Source organism: Aristolochia californica, unplaced genomic scaffold (assembly GCF_029961685.1).
Source record: "Aristolochia californica isolate CCGP_79_NKW_82.1479 unplaced genomic scaffold, dmAriCali1.0.hap1 SCAF_4, whole genome shotgun sequence".
Classification (NCBI taxonomy): Eukaryota; Viridiplantae; Streptophyta; class Magnoliopsida; order Piperales; family Aristolochiaceae; genus Aristolochia; species Aristolochia californica.
The window spans coordinates 41,157,098-41,172,378 of NW_027182103.1; the positions used below are offsets into that span (position 1 = coordinate 41,157,098).

Sequence of the window (15,281 nt, forward strand, 5' to 3'; positions counted from 1 at the left end):
TCTATTAGATCCGAGGGGAGCATTCGATTAGAAGTCTGTGTCGGCCATGGATGAAGACACAATATAACCAACGATGGGTGAAAGAGATCTTCCCAATTGGTCGGTAGGTTGACTCGGTTGAATCTTATCCGAGTAAAATCCGGTCCGCGTTCGGTCCAAGTCATTACATCGAATTAAATCTGCCTAAGTTAGGACAAGAGTGATTCTACGCGAGGGCTTCCCCTGAATAGCATAGGACGAGAGGACTTCCATCGTCTCTAGATTGTCATTCTGCAAGTCGGAGGTTCGGCCAGAGTCGACGGTCGCCGCGACCGGCGATATGTTTTCTGCCACTTTCGGAGAGGATGACTCCCCACAACAAGAGTTTCTGAAATGATTCGCGATATGGGTCCACAGTCAAGGAGAAAAGTCCTCCCTCCGTCGTTGTCAAACGTTGTCTGGTTATTCCTAGAAGACACGAGACATGAGCCCACTGGCGGCATTGCTAAAGGAGCTCACCTGCTCTAATACCATGTCAAAAAAAAATTCTTCCGTTTATCTTGCTTTAAACTTTACAAGTAATCTATTTATATAATTTTGATTACACACATTATAGGATTTTTCCTATAATCTCTCAAAGAATCAATCAGAGGATTTCCTCCTCTGATTTCTCTCATGAGGATGTCTCCTCTGATTTATCGGATACAACTCATGCCAACAGATGCTTGTTGGTATGTTATGAACTGGTAGTTGTTGTATTTATGTATCTCTAAATTCATGTCTGTGAACATGACAAAGTTGTTTGTTACTTTATCTTCCGTTGGTGTAGATATTTCTTTACTTGCATATTTACTTCAATATAGTAATATTTTCTTTTGAGTTTCGATGAGTTTGTGTAGGCATAAGGCAACAAGTGCAGACCAGTTTTTTCCTCTTCCTTTAGGAATTGGCTATCCTTCCCTAACACAATTTCTTCCTCTTCCTTCCCTATGACTTTCTTCTCGTTCTATCTTTCGGTGATGGACTTGGGTTGATGGTAGAAGGGAGCTCATATAGTTACAAGATAGAGGGTAGGTGTTTTGAGTGGTATCCACAAATCTCATGAGAGATCAACATGTTTAGAGGCATAGAGTTATGTTGTCTTTCAAAACAAGGGACAAAAAAAAAAGGTTTAGATGTACTCATTAAAAAAATGAAATTTATTAAACTAATCATTTTAGTAAAATTTTTTCAATATAATCAACTAAAAATATATTTTTAAAAAATACTCAACTTTGTTCGATGGATAGCCCAACTGGAAAGTCTATTGATCGACACGTGGCGACACATCAGCTAGCACGTCACCAACCAAAAGTGACATCTACCAGGTTACTTACACGCACACATCATCCACCACATAGGCTGACATTTCAGTGACATGCCCTGTCAACCCTACTTCTTTTTCTCGCATTTTTAATTTTATTATTTATTTAAATTATTTTTTAATTTAAAAATATTTTATAATAATTACTTTAGGTTTTTAAAACCTAAAATATTTTTTAAATTACAAAAGAACTTAAATCAAAACTGAAATAAAAAAGGGAGAAAAAGAAGTACGACTAAAATGGTGTGTCGAAGACGCGGCAGATGATGTGCGCGCGCAGGTGATATGTCAAATGATGTGGCGTATGTTACCTTTGGATGACGGTGTGGCAGTTGAAGTGGTGCCACGTGTTGTTCAATGTTGATGTGTTGCCTTGAACTTTCTAGTCAGGCAATTACTCGGTCAAAGTTAGGTATTTTTAAAATTATGTTTTTTATTCGATGGTTTTAATAAATATTTTATTAAAGTGGTTAGTTGAATAAAATTCCTTTAAAAAATCTACGAACTTTCAAAAGAGAGGTCAGTAACTTCGTGTTTTCAAAAGAGTTGTAAGCATGATAAGTTAAAACTAAGTAAACAAGAAACAAAATAATCAAAACCACAAGGATTTATGTGGTTCAAGATGCAAGGAGCCCTACTCAACAGACAAATCTCTTACACAACACATTCATGTATTAGGTTTAAGTTTTATACCTTTGTTATTTCATCATATTTAAACAATACCCCATACACCTTGTCGTATGGGTTGGTCCAGCCATATTGAACCCTTGTGATTTCAAACATGCACATGTGGCTTAGTATTAGTTCGTATCACCAACATCACGTGTTGAGGGACACACACATGCATGAGTTTGCTATTAAGAAAATAATGTCTTTCCTATCTGAATGCTTTACTTTTTCACAGTTTAATCTTGAGTTGAAATGAAAACCACTTCTACTTCTTTCCTTTCTTTCTTGTCCTGTACAAAGTGGCAATCTTTCATTTTCTCTCAAATGTCTTGACATTCCACTTTGAAACAAAGCTCCATAGACTCTATCTTGTGCTCTGTAGTTTTCCATATTCCATGGTTAATGTCTTCAATGTAGGGTAGACAAAGAAAGAAGGAATAAGGAGAAGAGAAGAAGAAGAGAGAAAGAGAAAAAGGGAAGAGGGACGACTGAGTGTGAGAGAGAGATAGCACGCTGGTGAAACAGAGGAGAGGATTATGGTTGTGAGTTTGAATCTCTAATCCTCCCCCTTAAGCTTTATTTATAGATGCCAAATTAGGTGTGAATAAAAAGGTAAAAGATCATAGACTTATTATATCAATGACACCTAAGCTTAATCATATATTATAACATTCTCCCTCAATTTGGTGATGAGAAGACCGTAGATTCCCTGCTTGGTGTATACAATGGGGAGAATTTTTGGGCTAACTGGTTTGTGAGTATATCAACAACTTCCCTTTGAGATGACATATGTTTGAGACATATAGTTCATACTTGTAGCTTCTCACTACCAAAGTGACAGTCAACTTCGATAAGCTTTATTCTCTCATGAAAGACTGGATTGGTGGCAATGTGGATTGCAACTTGATTTTCATAATAAAGTTCCATAGAGCCACCTTTGTTAAATCCCAACTTTGCCAAGAGGGATTTAATCCATAGAAGCTCGCTTGACACGTGCCATAGCTCTATATTTTGACTTAGTACTAGATCTTGCAACTACATTTTGCTTTTTACTCTTCCATGTGAGAAAGGTAATCATGAAAGTTCTCCCCCTGTTTAATACTGTACATTATTTGAAAAACATCATATAATTTTTGCAAACTATAACACTTGAATTTTACTTTGCACAAATATTTCACACTTATTTAGCTATCTCAAGATGAACAACATTGTCTACAACAATTCCTTCCATGCTATTAATCAACCGACTAATAACAAATGTGTCCTCTTTAAGTCACTTTGTGTATACACTATCTTCTTCATCCACGAGAGGAGATGGCTTAATCAAGTGGTTCAATAAATCTCAAGTAATAAAAAAATGCTTAATAGATTGAGATAAACCCAAATAGTTCAATAAACTTTTTATAGGAATCATAGTGATTTTAAGTAAATCACTCTTACCAGCCATGTTTAAAAAAAATATTCAACCATGAAATATCTTTATAATCAATCAATAAATCAAGTAATAATCAACACCCTTGATTAGGGTATCACACAAATAACTTAAAAGAGTAGGTGCTGGAATTTAACCCACGTGAGTGAAGAAACAAGCTTGTGCAACTAGCAAACTAACCTGACTCATGCATGCAAGAAGACAAGAATTATCTATCATTCAATCACAACATAAGCACATGCATATCTCTGCATAATCCCAATTTAAAACTCTAGCCAGTCTCAAAATAGCAAGCAAATCAAGCAGTAAGATCCAGATTTCAGACTTGCCTTTCAGGTCTAAGAAAAAAGGCAAGTGTATTTCTCTTAGAATGCATCAACTTTCTCTTGGCTTTCCTAAATTATTAAAGGCATCTTCCAAATATTTTATGAACTTAAATTATATGAACGCAAGTTTCCCAATCTTGTCTTCCTTCCATAAGCTTTTTCGACAAGAAGTGAATGTTGGAAAGCTTGCTATTCTGAATTGCTTACAACAACTTCTTCCTCCAATTAGCGTAAAGACCAGTTTTCTAACTAGTCTATCTTCACCGTCCAGATAGGTTAACACTTTACAAAAGTCTGTTAGAAAACTGTAATCTTAAATCCTAATCCAGAATTTATATCATGTCAAAATATTAGGATTCGGGATAAATACCTAGATCCATTCCAATCGATCTCCTACTATTACGAAATTTTGCGACAATCGATACGAACGAATGATTGGTTTTGTGATTTTCTTCAACTAAATCTCCTTAGTTCCACAATGTGTAATTTATTCTTGTGGGGACTATAACAATAATGTGTCTCCTTATATAGGATTCTCATAATTTCCTATGATATCTACTCAATTTACCCATATTCATGGCCCATACCACAACTTTATTGTCGTCGCCCACAGAGATGAACTTTTCATCATCACTTGGCAGTCGACAGCACAGGCAACCCTGCAAAGATATACTTATGTGAGTGGTAGCACCAGAATCTACCCACGAAGTATCTTGAGGTACATAAACTAAATTAACTTCAAAACAAACTAAATTTAGAGGCATACCCTTTTTTACACTCCAGGTGGCGTACTTGGGACAATCCTTCTTCATATGTCCTAGCTTCTTGCAGAAGTAGCAGGTAAACTCTTCAGCCTGCTTCTTTTGTTTCTTGTTCTCAGAAGATCCTTCCGCAACATCCTTACCTCTCTTCTTCTTCTGATTATGAGAGGTCGAGGACAAGTGAACACTTTAAATCTTATCCCGTTGTTGCCTGTCTTCCTCTTGCACGCAGTGAGATATAAGCTTATTGAGGGACCATTTGTCCTTCTGAGTATTATAATTTACTTTGAATTGCCCAAAGTGTGCAGGAAAAGATATCAAAACCAAGTGCACGGGCAAGTCCTTAGACAACTCCAACTTAAGTGACTTGAGTTTTAACACTAGATGAGACATCTCCATGATGTACTCCCTTATGTTCATTTTGCCTTTATACATCATCGAAACAAGTTTAGCCAAAAGGCTACTCGCCTCCGACTTTTCGTTCTTGGAAAAATGTTGCACAATTTCCTCTAGGAACTTCTTGGCGCTCTTGCTTTCAATCATAGAGCCCCAAAACACCTCCAGAATGGAGCATTTCATGATCAACAAACACATTTGGTTGGAGCGACCCCACTTCTTAATTTTAACCTCACTGAGGTTATCTGGAGTGGAAGTGGGTTATTCTGCCCGAAGTGCAAGATCCAAATCCATACAATCGAGAACTATTTCCACGGTATCTTTCTAAGCCTTAAAGTTCGCCCCGCTCAGCATTGGGTTGTTACTGATTTGGGCAGAAACATTCGTAGCAGTAACAACAGAAACTGTATATAGAACAAAATATACAAGCATATTCACAATAACTAGCATGTCAAACAAAGAAAAATAAGACATGTTCAAGCAATCCAAATTGGGGACCCATCTCAAGATACCTAGTACAACATTAATTCAAAGTCTTTGGATAGAGAAATTAACTGTAAGTGGTACTCTCAATGCAATGATCAAATACTGACAATTAGTTCTGTCAAACAATAGCTTTTCTTTGGACCGATTATTGTTCACATAAAAAATATTTATAATTGTCACACATTTATCATCACAGGCACGTTGTTGATTTGGCCAAATTGTGTCTTCCTTTGGACCAATCACAGTTTGCATAAATAACTCTGCACAAACATTTATGTATTTCTAGTCAAATTAATTTACACTACAGAGGTTACTTTGGCAACATGTAGCTTCAAACAATTTGATTGAAAATACTAGACCAACTAAGCAATTTTTTTTATTCAGTTGCCTAGCGTTGCGGCGTTGGCCTTCTTTCCTTGGTGCTGCAGCACTTCCCAACGGGCGCTGCAACGTCGGATTTTCTGTTATCAACATTGCAGTGAGTCCAACGGGGGCTGCAGTGCGCCCTGATGGAGTGAAGTGTGTCCAACGGGCGCTACAACGTTTCACCCAATGGACAACGCTTTGCCCAACAAATGTTGTAGCGTTTCCCAAGCGCCCAATGGGCGCTACAGCGTGGGCTGCCTCCATCCCCCCTCTTTTCACTAGACGTCACTGCTGCATTTCCCAACAAATGCTGCAACTTGGGCTTCTTCTGTCGAACGTCGGCCTACATCTTTCGACGACGCACAACCTCAGGATGAGTTTCGTGGAGAAAGTCAACTGTTCTGCACAACGCCGACGCTCTGTGTGTCGCTCTCCATGGAATTAGTCCAGAAATCCTAATAATTTAACAATAATGTACTGCTCTGATACCACTTGTTAGAAAACCATAATCTTAAATCCTAATCCAGAATTTACATCATGCCAGAATTAGGATTCGGGATAAATACCTGGATCCATTCTAATTGATCACCTACTATTGTGGAATTCTTTGGCAATTGATACAAACGAATGATTGGTTTTGGTAATCTTCCTCAACTATATCTCCTTATTCACTAAGTAGGAAATATTATTATAGTTAAATTAAATATTTTTTGAATATTAAATTAATTTACTTATACTTATATAATAGTCATTTTGATAAACTTATTACTACATATTAATAGTATTGAATAATTTATTCACTTGTATTTATATAATTATCATTTTGATAGAAATTATTTGTATCAATTTACAGATTAATTTATCTACATAATCACATGTACTATAATGAGCCCTTCCACTTACTACTGACTTATTGCTATATCAGTCTTTAACTAAGTATAATACTGCCATTATGTGGAATAATATAAGATTGTTATTAGTTGAATAATTGAAATTTTCAATAGTAATAAGTTATTTTTAATATTTTAATGAAAATCATTTAATTAACCTAGGTAAATTAAATAATTTAATTACATTTATATAATAATCATTTTTATAAAATTATTGCTATTTTTTAACTTAAAATAAAAAATTAATCGGTTAGATACAATTAAATTCTATTTTAATTAACCAAAATACTTGAAATTTTTGGGAAATTTAACTATATAGTAAACACAATTGGCTGGTTCGATGATTTAAGTTAAAATTAATGACGGATAGTCATTTGTAAGATCATAATGTAGTCATGTTAATGTTATGACCTTAGTAAAGTAATTAGTTAATACCAATTATTAAATATCATCCATATCATAATTAGATGATTGTCTCATAAATTCTTATCCAAATCACAAAAAATATTTTATAAGTAACTATTAAAATAAATAAAAATTAAATACTCGGTTAGTATTAACTAATGAATAATAGGATTGAAAAATTAAAAATGTTATATGTATTTATGCCATTACTTATCATGTAATTATAGTATGCTATAACTTGATTTATTAATTTATATAATATTAATTATTTCTTAGTTATATAAATACATAATTAAGTGGTCAATTGATTAAATAATTAGATAATTTTCCATAATTAAAAATTATGTAATTCACTTAATTATGTAATTAGGTTAATTAGTGGCATTCAAATCAATGAAATTTTTAATTAACCAATTTAAGAACAAATTTAAAAATAACTAATTATAAACCTATATATTAATTAATGTATTAATTAAGTGGTCAATATTTATATTAATAAACTAATTAATCAGTTACTTGAGTAACCGATTAGTTGAGTAACAATTAATAGTATAGACTAGCTAAGTACATAGTTAATTAAGTGATTAATATTTTCATGGACTGATTAATTCATTAATAACAGCATAATAATAAGTAAGTAATAATCTAATTAAAAATGAATTAACTAATTGATTATTTAACTAACTAATTTACATAATTAATTAATTTATTAAGAAGTTAATTAAGTAGTTATGTAACTAATTATGGAATGTAAATAAAAATTAATTAAGTGATTTATATGTTAGCTTAATCACCTAATTAACCAACTAATCTTTCTATGATAAAATTCACAAGATCTAGTGGTTGGATTTCCGAACTGAACCGTTCAGTTTTCATTAAACATGAGAGGATGAGGTAGGCAATTGATTAGACTTCTTGTTAATAAAAATTATCGATTAATTGTCATGACAGGTAATACAAGATGGTGGGAATTAATTGAGAGAGCTAGGTTTGATTTCATGTTGTTGTCTGGATTAGTAATCAAGAACCAGATGGTTCTTTATCAGTTCTTCCGCATTTAATTTATGCAGATTATCGTTTTCAATTCACAGATGCCGAGCAGTCGATCCCTTGCGTACAAGACATGAAGATTATCTCGTCTTCAAGCTCATAACTGTTCATCCCTTTACGTGTCTCCAACGTCGACAGCGATAGAAGAGCCATGCGAACAACGACAATAACTCTGAACAGATAGACTTCGTTGTTCGTTTAATAAATACTGGGAAAAGGTTGAAGAAGAAAGGACGGAGAGTGAAGCAAGTTTTAATGCATGCAGTGTTGTCATTAAAATCTGATTTGTAACGTGTAAACTCAAAACCAATAAAATTCAGAGACGTACGAAGCAATTCACGATAGAGTAGGAACAGCGTATCGTCTCGACTCCATTAACGTTGATGAGATTCTTAAAAGATAAAAGCTTCAAAGATTCGTGTCCTGAATCGCGATCACTTTGATCCCTTTAAACAAACCATATATTCAGTTTCGTAAGAAGCTTCTCACCCGATGAAAAAACAGACGAATCTTGTCATCCCGCAAGAATTTAAGATCAGCCAACGCAAGACCACATTTCTTTAATCTCCATCGTTTCTCATTCTATTAAAAAACTTAATGGCGATGGAATTGTGTTTACGCCATCGCCTTGAGGAAGAAGCATTAACAACAGTCGGAGTAAAAGCGCGTGAAGAATGTCGAACAGTGATCGACGCCGAACTAAATTCGGTTCGGACCGGCCCGGTCTGCCTGTGACGAGATTTGCGGTAGTTAGTCTTTTCGTTAAGGTGGAGACACACTCCCTTTTGTCCCGCCGTGATTTCCGGGGCGTGGAAGTCAATTTTGCAATTATTCGAATCTAAATAGCGTCATGGTCCATTTTGAGATCTATTGTGATTAGCGTACTTAAAAATCTTTGACTAAAATTGGAAGGGGACACAGATGTCCTTTTTGAGGTTGTTTATGGGTGAGTCACAGGTAGTCAGTATGACGCTTAGATGCTGACAACAAGAAGCGCGTGGGGTCCATTTAGACTAAATCCGTCGCTCGTGGACTTTCCTGCAGAAGTGGGCCCCACAGAAGGCACGCTCGAGCTCGCGGTTTCTTTTCTTAAAATACGAGACGATACTATGTAGGGAGCGTAGCAGGCACTGTGGGCCCGGTTTCAGAAGCTCAATTTCTGAACGCCCAAACTACTCGACAGCGACCTCCCGCCCATACATCCGGGCCGTCGTACACGTAGCACCAGGAGGCGCCGCCGTTGTTTTATTATCTGTGATTTGACCAAAATAGTTGGACAACAGTGAGAGCTCAAGCCTTGTCATTCCTTCCTCGGAACGGGTGATATGGTAATTTTGCCCACCGATGAGAGAATTTGAGCCGAGCTTGAGACGAGACGGAGCGGTGGGAGTGACGTGTATAACCGTGGTAAGGTTAGTTTAACTAGAGCTAGCGCAAGGCTGGAGATGAGCTGTCACGAGTGACTCTATATATCTCGTTCAAAAAACCTTCCCTCTCTAACTCGATATCTCTTTCTCGAGCTCGGCCTTCGTTTTCCTCATCCTTCAGACAGATTTCCCGTTGATCGCGGTTGAACCGCAGGAGGACGACTCTTTTAATATAGAAATTGTCCTGGATATCATTTGCTCGGTTCCAGAAATTTGAGCATCGAGTGCTGATAATAATTCACCTCTCGCAGCTTCTGTTACTTTTCCGGTACTTGTTTTGTTTGTTCCGGTGCCTTCGTACTGCTGGACCAGTTCCCAAAAGCTTAAGCGCAGGGCATCATTGTCGTGCAATGCGGAGTGGAGTTTTCCGGTTAGTGAAGAATCGAATAAATCATTAGTTTTTTTTTTTTTTAATTTCATGTTCAGTATCTTTTTATGTGTTTTTTTGTTTTTCGAATTGGAGTTTGGACGGCTTACTGGTAATCGTTGAGAAAGTGGTTGATGGATCATGAACTTGCCTAGAAGCTTCGTCTCGTCTAATCCTTCCACCGTCGGTTGTCTTGTACTTGGAATTCTGCTGATTGGACGCGAAAATGAAACGGAGCCGTCTGTGATCATTGATAGATCACTGCATTCGAAAGAGTACTTTTTAGTCGTGGTAAATTTGCAGCATGACTGGTACTTCCAGATTGGTTCAAATTCGAAATCTTTTGGTCATTGGAGTTGGAACAAATTATTGTGAAATTACTCACGCCATTGCACAAGTACACGCTCTAGCTACTTTTCGCGACAAATCTTCTGAGCAAATCGGCAGCATTCATTCGTCATTATGTTTGCTATTTGATGAAAGATCCAAACGGGTCCGCCGTATGTGAGATAACTTAGGATTCTTTTAGTATAGAAAGCAGGGCGATGCAGGGGCTTGCATTTATCGTCTGGATGTGGGCCAATTCGTATTAGTAAAGTGTATTCTGTGATTGTTGGCATCAGAGCTAAATTGGTCTGGTTTGTGAATGTAGGGGAGAGCGGTAGGGCGGGCAATGACGGAATTGAAGAGAGGACTCGAATCCATTGATCTGGGCACTCCCTTTTGCTCCGCTTCTGTGAAGAGACACAAGGCCGACGGCTCCATCTCCGCCAGGGTGAGTCGCCCTTTCCTCACTTTTGTAGCTCTCTTTCTCTCAAACGCCTAAGCATCATCCAATTAGTATCAAACTATGATCACCATGGAGGACCTCAATCTATCTCCAAGGCCACTTAAGGAGGGCTAGGTTTCTCTTTTTTACCATTTGCAAGATGAGCTGAAAATCCGAACGTCTTGTTCCATTATAACTGATGCAGGAGAGGAAGGAGAAGATTGGTGAAAAAGTCGCAGCACTCCAACAACTTGTTTCACCATTTGGAAAGGTAGTTAAACACTTCGATCTTTAATTATATCCGACGTCAAATTTCTCTTCTCCTCTAAAATGGAGAGCTTTATTGCAGACAGACACGGCATCCGTTCTTCTGGAGGCAACGGGATACATCAAATTCCTTCAAGATCAAGTTCAGGTCAGAATCTCCCATTTTCCAATGGCGCACTGTTGTCGCTTTTGACTTACTGACATCTACGAAGCTTCCTTCATTTCCTCGTGAACTGATTTAATTCGACTTTCTCACCGTGTTAGGTACTGAGCGCTCCTTATCTGCAGCAGAGCAGGACGACCGGGAAGTTGCAGGTGACAACAAATTCTGACCTCAAATTGGTTTCAATAGTTTGACTGCAACTTCGGTCTAACAAATTCTTAAATTGCAATTGCTTTTTTGCAGGAAGCGGCCTGCTACAACCTGAGGAGCAGAGGCTTGTGCCTGGTGCCTGTCGAATGGACGCTGAAATTAGGCCACAACAATGGCGCAGATATATGGGCGCCTTCAATGAGAAGCAGCACTTTTAATTAGTTGTGCGCTTGGAGAGAGAATTCAGACGAAACTTCGCATCAAATCTTAACACCTCACCGTGGTGTTGCTTCAGAATTTTCAGCCCATGTTCCAGCGATGGATTTGGTCATTTTAAATCATAAGAACAAGGTGTACGAGAACCATTTATATAGAGATATGGGTCTTATTCACTCTCATCCGCACGCTATTACAAAGAACCATAACATCAATTTTCGAACATGTTTCTGTTTCTATGCCATGGTTGGATTAACTTACAAGGCTATGCCAGAGGAACATAGGTATGGACTTCATGGGCATATAAGTGGTTAGATTAAACATTAACCAGGACTAGAAATCCAGGGGTAATTGGCGATTATCTATTTGGCAGCAGTGAAGAATCTTACTCTTTGAATGGGATGAGACACCTTCGCCACAGTGGAAAAAGATGAAGGAGACATGACTACCCACTAGAAGTCTGAAACAGAAAGAAGTAGATAAGAAAAATTCATTATGAGGAGATATTGCTTGTTGCTACTTTAGAAAGCAAGATTGGATATATTGACTTGATGACAGTACTTTGACATGTCCCAGAAACGATGAGTCGGTGATGAAGACCAAACTCTCTTTACATGTCAAGAGGGAATTTTCCGTCATTGTTCTTATCCATTATATATTGAATCATAGAGGATGATTCGATTGATGGTTAGAGCTTTAAAACTGTAGTTAACATTTCTCTAAAAATAGATACAGAACCCATCAGAGAGCCAAAGGTGATCCAGATTGCTGTGTATTATCATCCTCGGTTAATCTGAAAGCTGTCAGGGTTTGTGAGCTTGGGTGCAAGATGAGAGGGGAGGGGCGAGTCCCTCCAAGCGGAGTGGTACTAATTGTTGTGTATGTATGAAATCACTGGGTTGAGATGTCAAGAAGGAATTGTCATTGTGAGAGATCAAGGATTTTGGGAGCCTGAGTACTTGGGTTCCACCAAAACAGATAAGAATGGGGAAAAAGAGAAGTGAAGGTATAATAAAAGAAGCGATGAAGGGGGTTTTAGGGTTCTTGAAGTGTTCATTCTTGGAGAACTTGCATTTTAAGCTAGCCATTCTCTTCACTTTCTCTAATAGTGCATGTATTTTTTTCACTAAACAATGAAAATTTCTCTTCCATTACTCACCTAACCACGTGAATCATGCCTATATTAATTTCTCAATTTTTTTCATTTACTTGTCAACTTTAGCCTCTCTTCTTTCAATTTCTCTCTTCTTTGCTTCTTTCCTTCTCTTCCACTCTTCGACGAGTTAGGGTTTCTCTCTTCTCTTGTTTCCTCTCTTTTCTTATTTCTATTCCTTCTTCTCCTAACCCTTTTAAAAACTTATGAGAAAACCCTAGAAATCAATATGGTATCAGAGTTGGTTAGGTTATGACTTGGAAAAACATAAAAAGATGGAGAAGAAAGAGAGAAAGAAGAAGAAGAAGAAGACGAAGAGGAAAAAGAAAAAAATAAGAGTTTTTTATGTTTTTCCCTTTAGTCTTTTTCTTTCCCATTTTATTTTTTCATTAGATTTTGCACTATCTTACCATAGTTTTTGTAGAGAAAATTTTATATTTTGATATAAAAAATTGTATATTTTTAGAAATATCTTTGAATCTAGTTTCCAATTCAATTTTTGTTTTTCGATCAGAGTTATCTAAAAAGATAAATAGACATATGAAATAATAAAAGTTAGGCAATAAAATAGTTTCAAGTAACAATAGAAAACTTTAATTTTTGGGACATTTTGTAATAACAAGACCAAGAATTTATTTAGAGATTTATATGTATCCCAAAAGAATGCTCTCTGAGTCTATTTCTATCCCAATAAACAGTTTTTCAATCCAATCTTTCTAGAGAGATATCCATATTGGAAGAATCAAAGGTCAAACAAGTAGCCTGCTACATGCGAAAGTCCTTTATTGTCTATTACCTCATACTTGTACTCTTCATTTTGGATGGTCTTGTGTGGGAAAATAACTAACAATTAGTTTCAAAATTGTGGGTTGCATGTAAGAGGTTGCCATTTAAATATAATATTGAGAAATTTAAAGGAAAAAAAATCTTGAGTTGTAGAAGAGCAGAGTAAAAGACATTTGGTGCAAAAAGTATGGCATTATATTGTGAAAGAAAATGGACTTTAATATAGAATGATGAGTTGGAGCTTATGGCTGCAATTAAAAACTGGCCTTACAAAATAAGTTATATTTTAAGAATCAATTGTATTATATTTGTATCATAAAGGGGGGAAATCTATTAAACCATTTGAATAAGTTTAATAAGATTGTCACACATTTTTTTAAGTGTTGATGTGAAGTTTGAGTACTATAATAAAGTGTTGATTCTTCTAAATTCCCTTTTTATTGCATTACGAGTGTCTAGTGATAACCATATAAAGACAAGAGACATGGTATATGGAAGAAGTCACTAATACACTCTTCATATTGAACACAAGAATGGGGTTCTTTGCGAATTACAATTGGACAAATATCATATTGGATAGTTTTATAAAGCATGATTGATCAAACAATGAAGCATGATGAATCAATGAGTTTTGTAAAAGGTTGAAAACTTGTTGATTGATGCTTTGATCGATCATAAGGCTTAGGGAACTCACAAAATATAATTGTTAGACATGGTTGATTGATCATACCTTTTCGCTTGGATTAATATTTTTTGCTACTTTTTAGCAAACCAAAGCATTTACAAAAGGTTTTCATACTCGAAATTCTCAATCTACCCTTTAAGAAATAAAAGGCTGAATCTGTCCAAATCCTTCATTTTCTCTAAAATAACTTGACATTCGTAGAAGAACTAAACCTCCACATACTCTATTCTTGTGCTCAAATGATTGAAATCTTGCATCTCTCTGGGATAAAGCCGTCTCTTAAAAATCTCAACCATTCGATCAACGATTATCTCAATCGTCCGTTCATGATTGGACGTTTGAGATAGTTGTTTCGCATGTTTCCCACCAAATGGTTTTTTTGTGTTGGATCAGTTGTATATGTGTGTATGTGTATATATATATTTAGATAGATAGATAGATATAGATATCACAATTCCCAATGTTTTAAAAACTAGACGTTATGAATGGATAAAGTTATTTCTAGCATTTAAAAAAAAACAAGAGAAAATGGTCCAAAATATATGAAAAATAATCAGTAATCATATTTTACTTGTAAAACATGTTGGTAGGTGACTTACAAAATTTGAAGACCTACAACATCAAGGATTTGAGCATGAAATTCCTGATCTTTGAATTTTTGCAACATGGGGTCAAATCTTGTTCCTAGGTTTGGCTCAGTTTTCTTCCAATGATATGATTTTGTAGTCGAATCCTCCACTTGGTTCAAATTTGGCTTTTGCACCCTATAGGGGTTGACTCCTTTCTTTGTGCTAATCCTTTTTATTAGGTGGAGTCGGCTTCTCTTAGGGATACGACTCCTTTTGCATCTTCACCATTTAGAAAGTCAACTTCCTTTTTTATTCCAAAAGTTTTTGTAACTAGGGTTCAATTTCTTTTTCCTTTCCACTCGCCTTAAGGATTCAACTATTACCTGGGCGCAACTCCATTCTTCTTTTCAATGTTCTTATGTTCTTAGGGGGGGTTAGTCCACAATGAACTTGAAGTGAAGTGAAAAATTGAATTGAAGTGAAATGAATTGATTCAACTTCAACTCATGTTTAGGTGTTAGTGTAGATGAGTTCCAGTGGCTAGAAAACAGATCCCAGTGTTAGTGCCCCTAAATGAAAAATATGATCTAAAGAAGAGAATGAGTA

The 15,281-nt window shown here is 36.2% G+C and overlaps 1 protein-coding gene across 2 annotated transcripts; it reads left to right on the plus strand.

Annotated features, from left to right (window-relative positions):
• Positions 1-9,637: 9,637 nt before the first annotated feature.
• On the plus strand, positions 9,638-11,664 carry LOC137963843 (transcription factor bHLH154-like). Of its 2 annotated transcripts, none has more exons than XM_068811059.1 (6): positions 9,638-9,920; positions 10,570-10,692; positions 10,892-10,957; positions 11,036-11,101; positions 11,218-11,268; positions 11,360-11,664. In XM_068811059.1, the coding sequence occupies exons 2-6, from the start codon at positions 10,591-10,593 to the stop codon at positions 11,486-11,488; spliced, it is 414 nt and encodes a 137-aa protein (XP_068667160.1). In that variant the 5' UTR covers positions 9,638-9,920; positions 10,570-10,590; the 3' UTR covers positions 11,489-11,664. The 2 variants fall into 2 exon arrangements, with proteins under 2 accessions (XP_068667160.1, XP_068667159.1); XM_068811058.1 differs by lacking the exon at positions 9,638-9,920 and adding an exon at positions 10,376-10,417.
• The last annotated feature ends 3,617 nt before the right edge of the window (positions 11,665-15,281 follow it).

What these genes read in the sequence shown, in the direction of transcription:
- LOC137963843 (XM_068811058.1), top strand. Translation starts at nt 10,394, where the DNA reads ATGAAAGATCCAAACGGGTCCGCC. An exon ending in AAGATCCAAACGGGTCCGCC is followed by an intron (nt 10,418 to 10,569) that starts GTATGTGAGATA and finishes TTGTGAATGTAG; the next exon opens with GGGAGAGCGGTAGGGCGGGC. An exon ending in TTGTTTCACCATTTGGAAAG is followed by an intron (nt 10,958 to 11,035) that starts GTAGTTAAACAC and finishes GCTTTATTGCAG; the next exon opens with ACAGACACGGCATCCGTTCT.